This window comes from Coregonus clupeaformis, chromosome 8, assembly GCF_020615455.1.
Source record: "Coregonus clupeaformis isolate EN_2021a chromosome 8, ASM2061545v1, whole genome shotgun sequence".
NCBI classification, from domain to species: Eukaryota; Metazoa; Chordata; class Actinopteri; order Salmoniformes; family Salmonidae; genus Coregonus; species Coregonus clupeaformis.
The window spans coordinates 52,164,058-52,177,600 of record NC_059199.1 but is presented as its reverse complement, the minus strand read 5'-3'; the positions used below and the strand labels follow the sequence as shown (position 1 = coordinate 52,177,600).

The following is a 13,543-nucleotide window of genomic DNA, read 5'->3' as shown; positions in this document are numbered from 1 at the left end:
CCCCATAACACAACACTCCTCAGTCCCTCTCGGCTTCCTAACCCCTAACCCCATAACACAACACTCCTCAGTCCCTCTCGGCTTCCTAACCCTAACCCCATAACACAACACTCCTCAGTCCCTCTCGGCTTCCTAACCCTAACCCCATAACACAACACTCCTCAGTCCCTCTCGGCTTCCTAACCCTAACCCCCATAACACAACACTCCTCAGTCCCTCTCTGCTTCCTAACCCTAACCCCCATAACACAACACTCCTCATTCCCTCTCTGCTTCCTAACCCCTAACCCCATAACACAACACTCCTCAGTCCCTCTCGGCTTCCTAACCCTAACCCCATAACACAACACTCCTCAGTCCCTCTCGGCTTCCTAACCCTAACCCCATAACACAACACTCCTCAGTCCCTCTCGGCTTCCTAACCCTAACCCCATAACACAACACTCCTCATTCCCTCTCGGCTTCCTAACCCTACCCCCATAACACAACACTCCTCAGTCCCTCTCGGCTTCCCTAACCCTAACCCCCATAACACAACACTCCTCAGTCCCTCTCGGCTTCCTAACCCTAACCCCATAACACAACACTCCTCAGTCCCTCTCGGCTTCCTAACCCTAACCCCATAACACAACACTCCTCAGTCCCTCTCGGCTTCCTAACCCCTAACCCCATAACACAACACTCCTCAGTCCCTCTCGGCTTCCTAACCCTAACCCCATAACACAACACTCCTCAGTCCCTCTCGGCTTCCTAACCCTAACCCCATAACACAACACTCCTCAGTCCCTCTCTGCTTCCTAACCCTAACCCCATAACACAACACTCCTCATTCCCTCTCTGCTTCCTAACCCTAACCCCATAACACAACACTCCTCAGTCCCTCTCGGCTTCCTAACCCTAACCCCATAACACAACACTCCTCAGTCCCTCTCGGCTTCCTAACCCTAACCCCATAACACAACACTCCTCAGTCCCTCTCGACTTCCTAACCCTAACCCCATAACACAACACTCCTCAGTCCCTCTCGGCTTCCTAACCCTAACCCCATAACACAACACTCCTCAGTCCCTCTCGGCTTCCTAACCCTAACCCCATAACACAACACTCCTCAGTCCCTCTCTGCTTCCTAACCCTAACCCCATAACACAACACTCCTCATTCCCTCTCGGCTTCCTAACCCTAACCCCATAACACAACACTCCTCATTCCCTCTCGGCTTCCTAACCCTAACCCCATAACACAACACTCCTCAGTCCCTCTCGGCTTCCTAACCCTAACCCCATAACACAACACTCCTCAGTCCCTCTCGGCTTCCTAACCCTAACCCCATAACACAACACTCCTCAGTCCCTCTCGGCTTCCTAACCCTAACCCCATAACACAACACTCCTCAGTCCCTCTCGGCCTTCCTAACCCCTAACCCCCATAACACAACACTCCTCAGTCCCTCTCTGCTTCCTAACCCTAACCCCATAACACAACACTCCTCATTCCCTCTCGGCTTCCTAACCCTAACCCCATAACACAACACTCCTCATTCCCTCTCGGCTTCCTAACCCTAACCCCATAACACAACACTCCTCAGTCCCTCTCGGCTTCCTAACCCTAACCCCATAACACAACACTCCTCAGTCCCTCTCGGCTTCCTAACCCTAACCCCATAACACAACACTCCTCAGTCCCTCTCGGCTTCCTAACCCTAACCCCATAACACAACACTCCTCAGTCCCTCTCGGCTTCCCTAACCCCTAACCCCCATAACACAACACTCCTCAGTCCCTCTCGGCTTCCTAACCCTAACCCCATAACACAACACTCCTCAGTCCCTCTCGGCTTCCTAACCCTAACCCCATAACACAACACTCCTCATTCCCTCTCGGCTTCCTAACCCTAACCCCATATCACAACACTCCTCAGTCCCTCTCGGCTTCCTAACCCTAACCCCATAACACAACACTCCTCAGTCCCTCTCGGCTTCCTAACCCTAACCCCATATCACAACACTCCTCAGTCCCTCTCGGCTTCCTAACCCTAACCCCATAACACAACACTCCTCATTCCCTCTCTGCTTCCTAACCCTAACCCCATAACACAACACTCCTCAGTCCCTCTCGGCTTCCTAACCCTAACCCCATAACACAACACTCCTCATTCCCTCTCGGCTTCCTAACCCTAACCCCATAACACAACACTCCTCAGTCCCTCTCGGCTTCCTAACCCTAACCCCATAACACAACACTCCTCATTCCCTCTCTGCTTCCTAACCCTAACCCCATAACACAACACTCCTCAGTCCCTCTCGGCTTCCTAACCCTAACCCCATATCACAACACTCCTCATTCTCTCTCGGCTTCCTAACCCTAACCCCATAATACAACACTCCTCAGTCCCTCTCTGGTCTCTGTCTCCTCCTCTCCTCTCCAGCCATTGATTCCCAGTCATACGGTAACATAGGGCCTCATCCATAGTCTGTACTCCTCCCTAGCTGGGCATATGGCTGCTGTGAATAGCCTGGGATTATGCCTGGGGCCTCATGTCTCCTCTCTGCAGACTGGATACCCTGGAGAACCAGGTGACTGCAGATCACAGCTGCTCCAAGCTGCAGGGAGGTCCCTCCTCTTTCCTCTCTCCTCTGATACTCCCCCCTTCCCTTCCTCCCTGCTCATCTCTAGTCCCCTAGTAGAGCCCCCTCCTTACCACTGCTCTCTTTCTATCCTCTATTGTCAGATACCCCCTCTCTCCTCCTTCCTGTTCACCCTTGCTCTACCTAGACAATTGTGGGTAATATGGCCTGTCTCTGCTCTCCCTCTATCCTCCCCCAGTCTCCTCCCTGTCTCTGCTCTCCCTCTATCCTCCCCCAGTCTCCTCCCTGTCTCTGCTCTCCCTCTATCCTCCCCCAGTCTCCTCCCTGTCTCTGCTCTCCCTCTATCCTCCCCCACTCCTCCCTGTCTCTGCTCTCCCTCTATCCTCCCCCAGTCTCCTCCCTGTCTCTGCTCTTCCTCTATCCTCCCCCAGTCTCCTCCCTGTCTCTGCTCTCCCTCTATCCTCCCCCAGTCTCCTCCCTGTCTCTGCTCTCCCTCTATCCTCCCCCAGTCTCCTCCCTATCTCTGCTCCCCCTCTATCCTCCCCCTCTCCTCCCTGTCTCCGCTCTCTCTCTCTATCCTCCCCCAGTCTCCTCCCTGTCTCTGCTCTCCCTCTATCCTCCCCCACTCTCCTCCCTGTCTATGCTCTCCCTCTGTCCTCCAGCACTCCTCCCTGTCTCTGCTCTCCCTCTATCCTCCCCCAGTCTCCTCCCTGTCTCTGCTCTCCCTCTATCCTCCCCCAGTGTCCTCCCTGTCTCTGCTCTCCCTCTATCCTCCCCCAGTCTCCTCCCTGTCTCTGCTCTCCCTCTATCCTCCCATAGTCTCCTCCCTGTCTCTGCTCTCCCTCTATCCTCCCCAGTCTCCTCCCTGTCTCTGCTCTCCCTCTATCCTCCCCCAGTCTCCTCCCTGTCTCTGCTCTCCCTCTATCCTCCCCCAGTCTCCTCCCTGTCTCTGCTCTCCCTCTATCCTCCCCCACTCTCCTCCCTGTCTATGCTCTCCCTCTGTCCTCCAGCACTCCTCCCTGTCTCTGCTCTCCCTCTATCCTCCCCCCAGTCTCCTCCCTGTCTCTGCTCTCCCTCTATCCTCCCCCAGTGTCCTCCCTGTCTCTGCTCTCCCTCTATCCTCCCCCAGTCTCCTCCCTGTCTCTGCTCTCCCTCTATCCTCCCCCAGTGCCCTCCCTGTCTCTGCTCTCCCTCTATCCTCCCCCAGTCTCCTCCCTGTCTCTGCTCTCCCTCTATCCTCCCCCAGTCTCCTCCCTGTCTCTGCTCTCCCTCTATCCTCCCCAAGTCTCCTCCCTGTCTCTGCTCTCCTTTTATCCTCCTCCAGTCTCCTCCCTGTCCCTTTTCTCCCTTAATCCTCCACCAGTCTCCTTCCTTTCATCCCCTAGCCCTACCCAGACAGCATTGTGGTCCAGGTATAGGACCGCCCTCTCTGGTAGTAGGACCCCCCCCCCTGCCTCAGATCTGCCCAGGAAGGAGTCCACCGGCTGGGGTAGAAAGGGAACAGAGAGAGGGCATCACCAGGACACAGTGACCTGGAGCAGACAGCCCACAGAGGCATGTCTCATTTGCTGTCTCTTTCTATCAGCCTCTCTCTCTCTCTTTCTCTCTCTCTCTCTCTCCAACCACACTGACACTAATTGAAAATGCTGTGAAATATAGATGAATACAGCGAGTGAAGGCTGATCTCTCTATCCCTCTTTCTATCTTTCTTTCTTTCTCTCTCTCCCTCTTTCTCTCTCTCTCTCTCTCTCTCTGTCTCTCTCTCTCTCTCTCATCACGCAGTAGACAGGTTAGGCTAGTAGCACGCTCACACACTGCCGCTCCATGGGGAGTCTCAGGCAGGTTGTAGTCAGGCCAGAGGCTAGGGGCCACATGCTGGGCTCCGGAAGGGCTGTGTGTGTATGTGTGTGGACGGGGCTGTGGACGGGGACACACTGTCTGCCTGACTCGGTTCACCCTGGCTGGGGGATGAAGCTCCCTACAGGGGATCGGTAGACCTGCAGGGGATCGCTCAGCTCCAAGAATAATATCTGACTCTCTGAGCGTCAGCACTTTCACATCGCTTTATGGCTGACACACACACACACACTACACCTGCTGGCTTCCACCACACACACATCTCCTTTGGTCTGTTTTTTATTATGTACGTGAGCTAATATGTTTGTGTGTGTGTGCGTTTATGGATGTTATGAGTTTATCCCACTGAAAGTCACCTCTAATAGCCATTTTACACCCACGCACTCACATATCCCTCCATTTCTCTTACTCCCTACTGGCTCACTCCCCCACACACACACCAAGAAACCTACTCTACTGCTGCGATGTGTTCCTGATCTGTTCAGGATTTACAGCTATAGTATGCTTGTAATGACAGGGGTTGTACTGCCAGGGTTGGCTGGCACATCTAACGCACAGCAGTATGTCTATGAAGCAAGACACACACACAAACACACACACACATACACACAAACACACACACAAACAAACACACAAACCCACACACAAATGAATGAACGAGCGGATACACACTCATGCATGCATGTGTTATAGGAGGGGGTCGCAGTTCCGGAGCGATCCACTAGATGTCCTCCTCCGACAACCTTAGGCACCTTCTCACTTGCAGTCTGGACTAATCATGATCCTATTGGTGTCACCTGTGTCTACCTGTTCACCTGTGTATTTATGCTCTCACTTCCCTGTGTTCCCTTGCTCAGTTTTCTCCGCTATTTTCTCTATGCTCAGCAGTACTAATCAGTGTCTGATCGGAGAAGTATGTACGGGTACTCGAGAAGTGTTCTCCCTGTTTCTTTATTATTTCAGTTGTAGTTACTATTTCGTATTTTGGCTGTCAGCCTGTTTTTGGAGACTTATTTGCTCCACCTTTCTTTTATCGTGTTAAGTCCGTTGTTTTGTATTCTGGCTTCGGGACCATCAGTAAAGATCCTTGTTTCACCATCTTTGCCTACTGCCTACTGTCTATCCTGAACCGCTCTTGGGCACACCTCACACCAACCCTTACATGCATGTACACCCTCATGCACACACCCAGGCAGGCTTACACGTGCACACACAGACATACACACACAAATAAACTGGCACAAAACAACTCTATGTTCTCTTTTGTTTTATTATTTTATAGTCATAGGTGATCAGACATCATTTTAGAAAAGAAATTGATATTTTGCTTGTCAAAAAAAAGTATTATACAATTTTCTCCAATATAGATTATGTACAGAATGAGAATGTAATAGAAGCATCATCATGTCTCTGTAATAAAGATGATGAGGGACTGAGGGGGGCAAAGGGCCACAGCACAGAACCAATAAATATAAACTGTATGTGTGTATGTATATGTATGTGTGTATGTATATGTGTGTGTGTGTGTGTATGTATGTATGCATGTATGTATGTATGTATGTAGTACCTCACCAGGCATGAAGGAGACCTGGACAAGTGATATTACAGGGCAATGGATTTCCATAATCAGTTCTGTACATCATCATGTGTGCTTCACACACACACACCACACACACCTCAACACACAAGCAAACGCACGCTGGGTCCAGATATAAAATTACAGTTGGGGTTACAACAATAGGCCATCTCAAGTCAAAAAGAAAGAAAGGAAGAATGAAAGGAAGAGAAAACCCTGTGAAGATACCCGTCGTTGCTCCTCTTTGATCAGAGCAGAGGCATGGTTATCTGATTAGAGCGTGTTGGTGCCAGCAGAGTACTACTTGACATTTGGCATGATTAAAATGGCCAGTTCTACAGGAAGCTACTCGGCTGGAAAATATCAGTCTCACAGTCTCTCTCTCTCTCTCTCTCTCTCTCTCTCGCTCTCTCTCTCTCTCTCTCTCTCTACCTCCCTTCTAAACTCCCCCGTCTCTCTACCTTTCTCTGCCTCATTCTCTCCTTCTCCCTCTACCTCCATTCTTGCCTCTCCCCTAAAAATATTTATCCTTCTCTGCCTCTCAATCTTTCTCTCTCGATCTAGAGCAGTGCAGGTGCTAGGAAAAGACTCAAGGACTCTCTCCCCTTTGGAATAAAAATGCTGCGAACACAAAGCACCCTATCAAGACAAAGGACCTCACTGACGATCACAGAACAGAACGACCACAAACCAGATAACAGCAAAGTAAAGCCAGACCGAGGCAACATATAGGAATCTGAAGAGAGGAGTGTAGACTAATCCCAGATCTGTTTGTTTATAGCCAGCCAACTCCTATGCTCTTTGTACCGTTAAGACAATGTGATCTGGGACCAGACTAGAGGAGGACCTTATTGTTCAAGCAATGGTTTTTTTCCCTCTCACTGGACGCACATAACCTCAAACTCAAAAAACCTCCCTCGTGCTTTCTGAAGGGAGAGAATTATGACCTGGTGCCATGAAGATGAGATGAAAAAACACCACCACTTGGATTAAATAAAAAGTATAAATAATGTATCTCTTTAGCCAGTTAATTATTGTTGTTTGCCCTGCGTCTAACCTCTGAATGAGAGGATGTGATAGGAGGAAGAGAGACGGAGTGAGCGAGAGAGAGAGACAGAGAGACAGCGAGAGTGCGCTTGAGAGAGAAAGAGAGAGAGAGAGAGAGAGAGAGAGAGAGAGAGAGAGAGATGGAGAGAGAGAGGAGAGGAGAGGAGGATAGGAAGAAATGGCCTGTGAAGGGGAGATAGCAACAAATAATTGTTATCTTGCTGACTGTGTTAATCAGTGTGCCAATTCCCTAGTGTAAAACATGTCAGGCTTTAAACTGCTGTGTGAGAGGTGGAATGGAGGATGGGATAAGGGGGGCTGCACTGAGGTCAAAGGACTGAGGACTTCAAGTCCATCAACAGTAACTTCGGGCAAACCTAGGGCACTACTTTTGGCCAGAGTCTTAGGTTTTAGTGCACTGGGGGATAGGGTACCATTTCAGATTTAACCAACTCTAGACTGAGTAAGCTGTTGTGTTGTGTTGTGCGGTTGGTCAGCTGGAGGAAGCAGCTAGGCTGGGGTTGAATGAGAACCCTCTTCAGGAAGCAGAGCAGGCAGGGAGGATGGGACCTGATCGCTCCTTATTTCATTATGGGGAAAGCTACATAAATCCACCAAATGGAGAGGAAGAGGCACAGAGGGAATATTAGCATTTCTTCTTTCCTTCTCCCATCCCTCCATTTCTCCCTCCTCCGCTATTTAGTGCACAGTGACTTTAATCATCACTTTGGCCAAAACACATTAAGCCTTTACACAGTGTGTCCGGAGGTGAATGTGTGTGTGTGTTTGTGTTTGTGTGTGTGTGTGTGTGTGTCTGTCCAGATGGAGGTGAATGGGAGGGGGGAGAAGCACATTACATTTGCAATAGTGATGCATCACCATCGCATTATTCTACAGATTAAAGAGGAGATGGTGCATTTAACTAGTTGGTAATGAAGGCTGTCTGATGGATGTCCTCCTGGACCACACTGGGGGACACAACAACCCTTATCATCATCCCTCTATCCTCTATTTATCCTCTATTCCTCCATCCCTCCATCCATCTATGGTGGGTGACACCACCAGGGAGAAGGAGAACTCCTGACCCCAATCCTCAATCCATCCCTCCATTCCTCCATCCCTGCCTACTTTCATCCCTCCATCATTGAGGAAGAAGGAGAATTTGCACTGACCCTGGTGATGCCAACCCCCTCTTCCTCCCTCTGACCTCCCTACCTTCCAACCCATATGCAAAACATTCTGAAAAGCACCCGCATCTCAACCAGCTGAACCTATTTATTTATGCAGTTGTTTGATCCTGTTCTCCTGTTCTCAAGTAAGATACCGCTTCTCTCTTTTTTATAAGAAGAGATGGATAATAAAGGGGTTTGCATAAATTCAACTTAAGCCAACACAGACTATGACTTTCCCCTGGTCTTTGTTATACTGCATCTGTTTTGAAAGCGACGGATGTAAAGTGCTTGAGAGCTTATGGATGGCCAAGAGATGAGAGGAGTGATACAGTATAGCAGACAAACTGAAGGACATGAACCAGGGGGATAGCACAGAGCTGGGAGGGTGCTGTGGCACTACTTGAGTGCAGAGGGACTGAGAGAGAGAACACAGAGCGAGGAAGAGAGAGGGAGAGAATGAACAAAGAGAGAGGAAGAGAGAGAATGAGAGAACATACAGATTCTACAGTTAAAGGGACCCTCAGGAAACAACACGACAATACATATTCAGTTATTTTGTCTTGGAGCATTAAGCATCACAGTCAGTCAGTCAGTCCAAGGGTAAGCTCCGACCCTGATCCCTAACCTCTGACCCCTGCAGCTCGGCCTTGTGGGTAAAAGCCTTTCTGCTGTGTCCTGATTGGCCCTTGGGCTTCCCCGACCAATCCCCTTCACCCAGGCACCCAGTTCTGGCTGTGATGTCCCTGCGGCGCTCCAGCGAAAGCCGCTATGCTCATGCCCATGCCCACTCCTTGAGAAAGGGAGCCGTCAAAGTTGAAGTCCATCCCCATCCCCTCTGTGTCCATGAAGTCATTGAGGAGGATGGACTCCACGTCACTGTCTAGGCTGCTGGGGAGAACGTCTATGTTTACATCCAGGTCTGGAGCCATGCGACTGGGGTGGTGAGTGCTGTGGTGGGGGTGGCCCTGGTAGTTCTGGGTGGGGTGGAGGGTGTGGTGGTAGTAGCCATGCCAGGAGTCAGTCATGGTTATACCCTGGTGGTAGGTGGTACCGGGGTAGGGCTGATGGCGAGGGTGGGGGTGAGGTGCCGGGGCGGAGGCCAGGCGGAGGCAGGGGTCCTGGGGTATGTCGAGAACAGAGGCAGGGTTGGGGGGCAGGGACGGGGGGTTGGTGGTGGGGAGGTGGGGGGCGAGGGGGCCATAGTGGCTAGGGGTTGGGGTGGGGGTTTTGAGGCTATAGGGCTGCAGGATGTCTGTGTTGACTCTGGGAGAGAGAGCCTGGAGGGCTGGAGGTCTGGGTCCACCCTGGAGGTGACCGTGGAGGTGACCCTGGTTGGAACAGGGAGTGTGGTCATGGCTTGGGTTCAGTTTGTGGTTGTGACTCTGGTTGTAGTCAGTGGCCGGGCTGAGGTGTTGTTTGTGGCTATGGTTGTAGTCCAGGTTGGGGTGACCGTGATTGTGGAGACCATTCTGATGATGACCACTGGGGTTCTGGTCATGAACTGAGCTGTGACCATTGTGTGGGCCTGAATTGTGTCCATGCTCATGGTTATTATGATTATGGTTGCTATGGCTATGATTGTGGCTGCTGCGACTCTGATTGTGGCTGTGAACCCCATTGGTTACTTGGGTCAGGAGCGTGTGTGACTCCCCTCCTTGCCCTCCCAGTGTGACCATGTCCTTACTGCAGTACTGAGGACTTCCAGGCCCTCCGGTCAGCAGGCTCTGCAGGGCATTGTTCTCTGAGTACGCCCTCAGAGGGCGCTGGAAGCTGGCTGGCTTGTTCTCCTGGATGGTCTGCATGGGCATGGGGGCGTGGAGCTGCAGCATTCCCAGGGACGGCTGCCCGTAGACGAGGCCGCAGTAGGAGCCTTCCCCCTTGGGGCCGGGGCCGTAGGGGCTGGGGTAGCCATTACGAGGCTGGGTCTGGGGATGGTTCTGGGGGTGGGGGTAGCCTTCATCCAGGCTGATAGCCCCAGTCAGGTCAGTGAGTTGGGGTAGCTCCATGGAGGTTCCAGGGCAGTGCCCCCCAGTGCCCAGGGCAGGGGAACGAGTGGCGGTAGGGCTGGGATAGAGGCGTGGGGAGGTGGAGCAGGATAGGCCTCCCTCCTCTGGCTCATCTGGCTCAGCTTTGGCTAGGATGGGAGAGAGGCAGCCACTGAGCGTCGAAGCCGAAGATGAGGTCCGGGAGTGGAGATCCGTCCAGGCATCGTACTCCTCTCCTCCCACCCCTACTCCAGCCTTCCCTGCAGGACTACCATGCTCCGGAGACCCCTGATGCATCCCCGGCCGAGCCCCCTGACCCAGGCCATAACCCTGCCGCCTGCCCCGACCAACAACTCCACTGCCAACTCCGGCTCCAGGCCTCTTACCCCTGGCCCGTCCTTTACTCTTCAGGTACTTGGTGCCGTTGGGGCAGTCGATGGAGGCGGCGCGTCGCCGGGGTCCCTTCCCCATCTTCCCTCCCTCTGGGTTCAGCATCCACCAGGAACTCTTCCCTGTACCCTCATTCTGGACACGGACGAACCGAGTGTGGAGGGACAGGTTGTGGCGGATGGAGTTCTGGAGTAGAGATAGATGGGAAGGAGAGAGAGGGAAAGACAGGGAGAGAGGGGGAGAGGGAGAGAGAGAGACAGGGAGAGAGAGAGAGAGAGAGAGAGAGAGAGAGAGGGGGGAAGAGAGAGAGAGAGAGGGAGAGAGGGGGGGAGAAAGAGAGAGAGAGAGAGGGAGAGACAGGGAGAGAGGGAAAAAGAGAGGGGAGATAAAAATAAACACCCAAGAGAACATTTAGGGTCAAATAATCACTTTTTTTAAACACACAATCATTTGAAATCAACACCAAACTATTTCACCTGAGAGAGGGAGGGATAAAAAGAGAAAGATGGAGGCGAGAGTAAGGAGGGCAGGGAGCAGCAAAGCGCCTCCGAGCTACAGCCAATCGAAACCTCTCCCCTCCCCTCCTCTCCTCTCCTCCCCCCACTCCTCTCCCCTACTCTCCTCTCCTCTCATCACCTTTCCCCTCCCCTGCTCTCCTTTTCCTTCCTCTCCTGTCTGCACACACTCACTGAGTCATAATACAGAGAGGGTTTCAGCCTCCACATCAAACCATCACCAAGGTTACAGAAATGAATCACGCGTGGCAACCCAATCACAGACACACTGTATCGATCGCAAGGCCTCCAAATATGAAACCCTGAGATCTAGCCAGGAGGCTGAATGAGAGAGAGAGAGACGGGAGAGGGGGGTGTAATTTGGCAGAGAGAATGAAGATCTGGAAGAATGCCAGAAAAGAAGGAGGGGGAGAGAGAGAGAGAGAGAGAGAGAGAGAGAGAGAGAGAGAGAGAGAGGTGGGTAGGAGAGAGAGAGAGAGAGAGAGAGAGAGAGAGAGAGAGGTGGGTAGGGAGAGAGAGAGAGAGAGAGAGAGAGAGAGAGAGGTGGGTAGGGAGAGAGAGAGAGAGAGTCAAGCCTATTTAACCTCTTTATAAACCATTACCCTATAAACAGTACCAGGGGCAGTGATTATAGCTGTTTGGATATTATGGTAAAGAGAGAGGTAGATGGAGGGAGAGCGAGAGAGCGCGCGAGAGAGAGAGAGAGAGAGAGAGAGAGAGAGAGAGAGAGAGAGAGAGAGAGAGAGAGAGAGAGAGAGAGAGAGAGAGAGAGATTGAGAGAGATAGAGAGATGGAGAGATATATATATAGAGAGAGAGAGAGAGAGAGAGAGAGAGAGAGAGAACAGAGTAAAGAACCAGTACCATGGGCTGTGATAATAGCTGTAGCTGTGTATATTATGTCTGCCTATGGTTAACCTTTTTTAGGGGGCTAGGTCTACTAGGAAGAGATACAGTATGTGAAGTAAGACATGATGCTTCCCTACGGTTGTGTTCCAATATGAATACTAACACACTACATACTACTCACTTCTTAACTCAAGTGGCATGTTAGTGTGCATATTGGAACAGACCCTATATGTCTTAAGCCCTGGGTTTCATCTGAGTGTCTGCAGTGCCTTGCAAAAGTATTCATCACCCTTGGTGTTTTTCCTATTTTGTTGCATTACAACCTGTAATTTAAATGGATTTGTATTTGAATTTCATGTAATGGACATACACAAAATAGTCCAAATTGGTGAAGTGAAATGAAACTTGTTTAAAAAAATTCAAAAAAATGAAAAGTGGTGCGTGCATATGTATTCACCCCCTTTGCTGTGAAGCCCCTACATAAGATCTGGTGCAACCTATTACCTTCAGAAGTCACATAATTAGTTAAATAAAGTCCACCTGTGTGCAATATAAGTGTCACATGATCTGTCACATGATCTCAGTATATTTACACCTGTTCTGAAAGGACCCAGAGTCTGCAACATCACTAAGCAAGGGGCACCACCAAGCAAGCGACACCATGAAGACCAAGGAGCTCTCCAAACAGGTCAGAGACAAAGCTGTGGAGAAGTACAGATCAGAGTTGGGTTATAAAAAAAGATCAGAACCTTTTTACATTTTAGTCGACACTCTTATCCAGAGCGACTTACAGGAGCATTTAGGGTTAAGTGCCTTGCTTAAGGGCACATCGACATATTTTTCACCTCGGGGATTAGAACCAGTGACCTTTCAGTTACTGGCACAATGCTCTTACCCACTAAGCTACCTGCCACGGAGCACCATTAAATACATTATTAAAAAATTGAAAGAATATGGCACCACAACAAACCTGCCAAGAGAGGGCCGCCCACCAAAATTCACGGACCAGGCAATGAGGGCATTAATCAGAGAGGCAACAAAGAAACCAAAGATAACCCTGAAGGAGCTGCAAAGCTCCACAGCGGAGATTGGAGTATCTGTCCATAGGACCACTTTAAGCCATACACTCCACAGAGCTGGGCTTTACGGAAGAGTGGCCAGAAAAAATCCATTGCTTAAAGAAAAAAAATAAGCAAACACGTTTGGTGTTCGCCAAAAGGCATGTGGGAGACTCCCCAAACATATGGAAGAAGGTACTCTGGTCAGATGAGACTAAAATTGAGCTTTTTGACCATCAAGGAAAACGCTATGTCTGACGCAAACCCAACACCTCTCATCACCCCGAGGACACCATCCCCACAGTGAAGCATGGTGGTGGCAGCATCATGCTGTGGGGATGTTTTTAATTGGAAGGGACTGGGAAACTAGCCAGAATTGAAGGAATGATGGATGGCGCTAAATACAGGGAAATTCTTGAGTGAAACCTGTTTCAGTCTTCCAGAGATTTGAGACTGGGACAGAGGTTCACCTTCCACCAGGATAATGACCCTAAGCATACTGCTAAAGCAGC

General features: G+C 50.8%; 1 protein-coding gene across 1 annotated transcript in view; it reads right to left on the bottom strand.

The window, feature by feature from the left end:
* Window positions 1–6,454: 6,454 nt before the first annotated feature.
* LOC121571929 (forkhead box protein O6-like) overlaps window positions 6,455–13,543 on the bottom strand; it is a 65,595-nt gene continuing 58,506 nt past the window's right edge. The window contains exon 2 of the mRNA XM_041883727.2: window positions 6,455–10,796. Within this exon, the coding sequence (XP_041739661.2) occupies window positions 8,946–10,796 (1,851 nt within the window). The 3' untranslated portion in view covers window positions 6,455–8,945. The remainder of the gene's footprint in view (window positions 10,797–13,543) is intronic.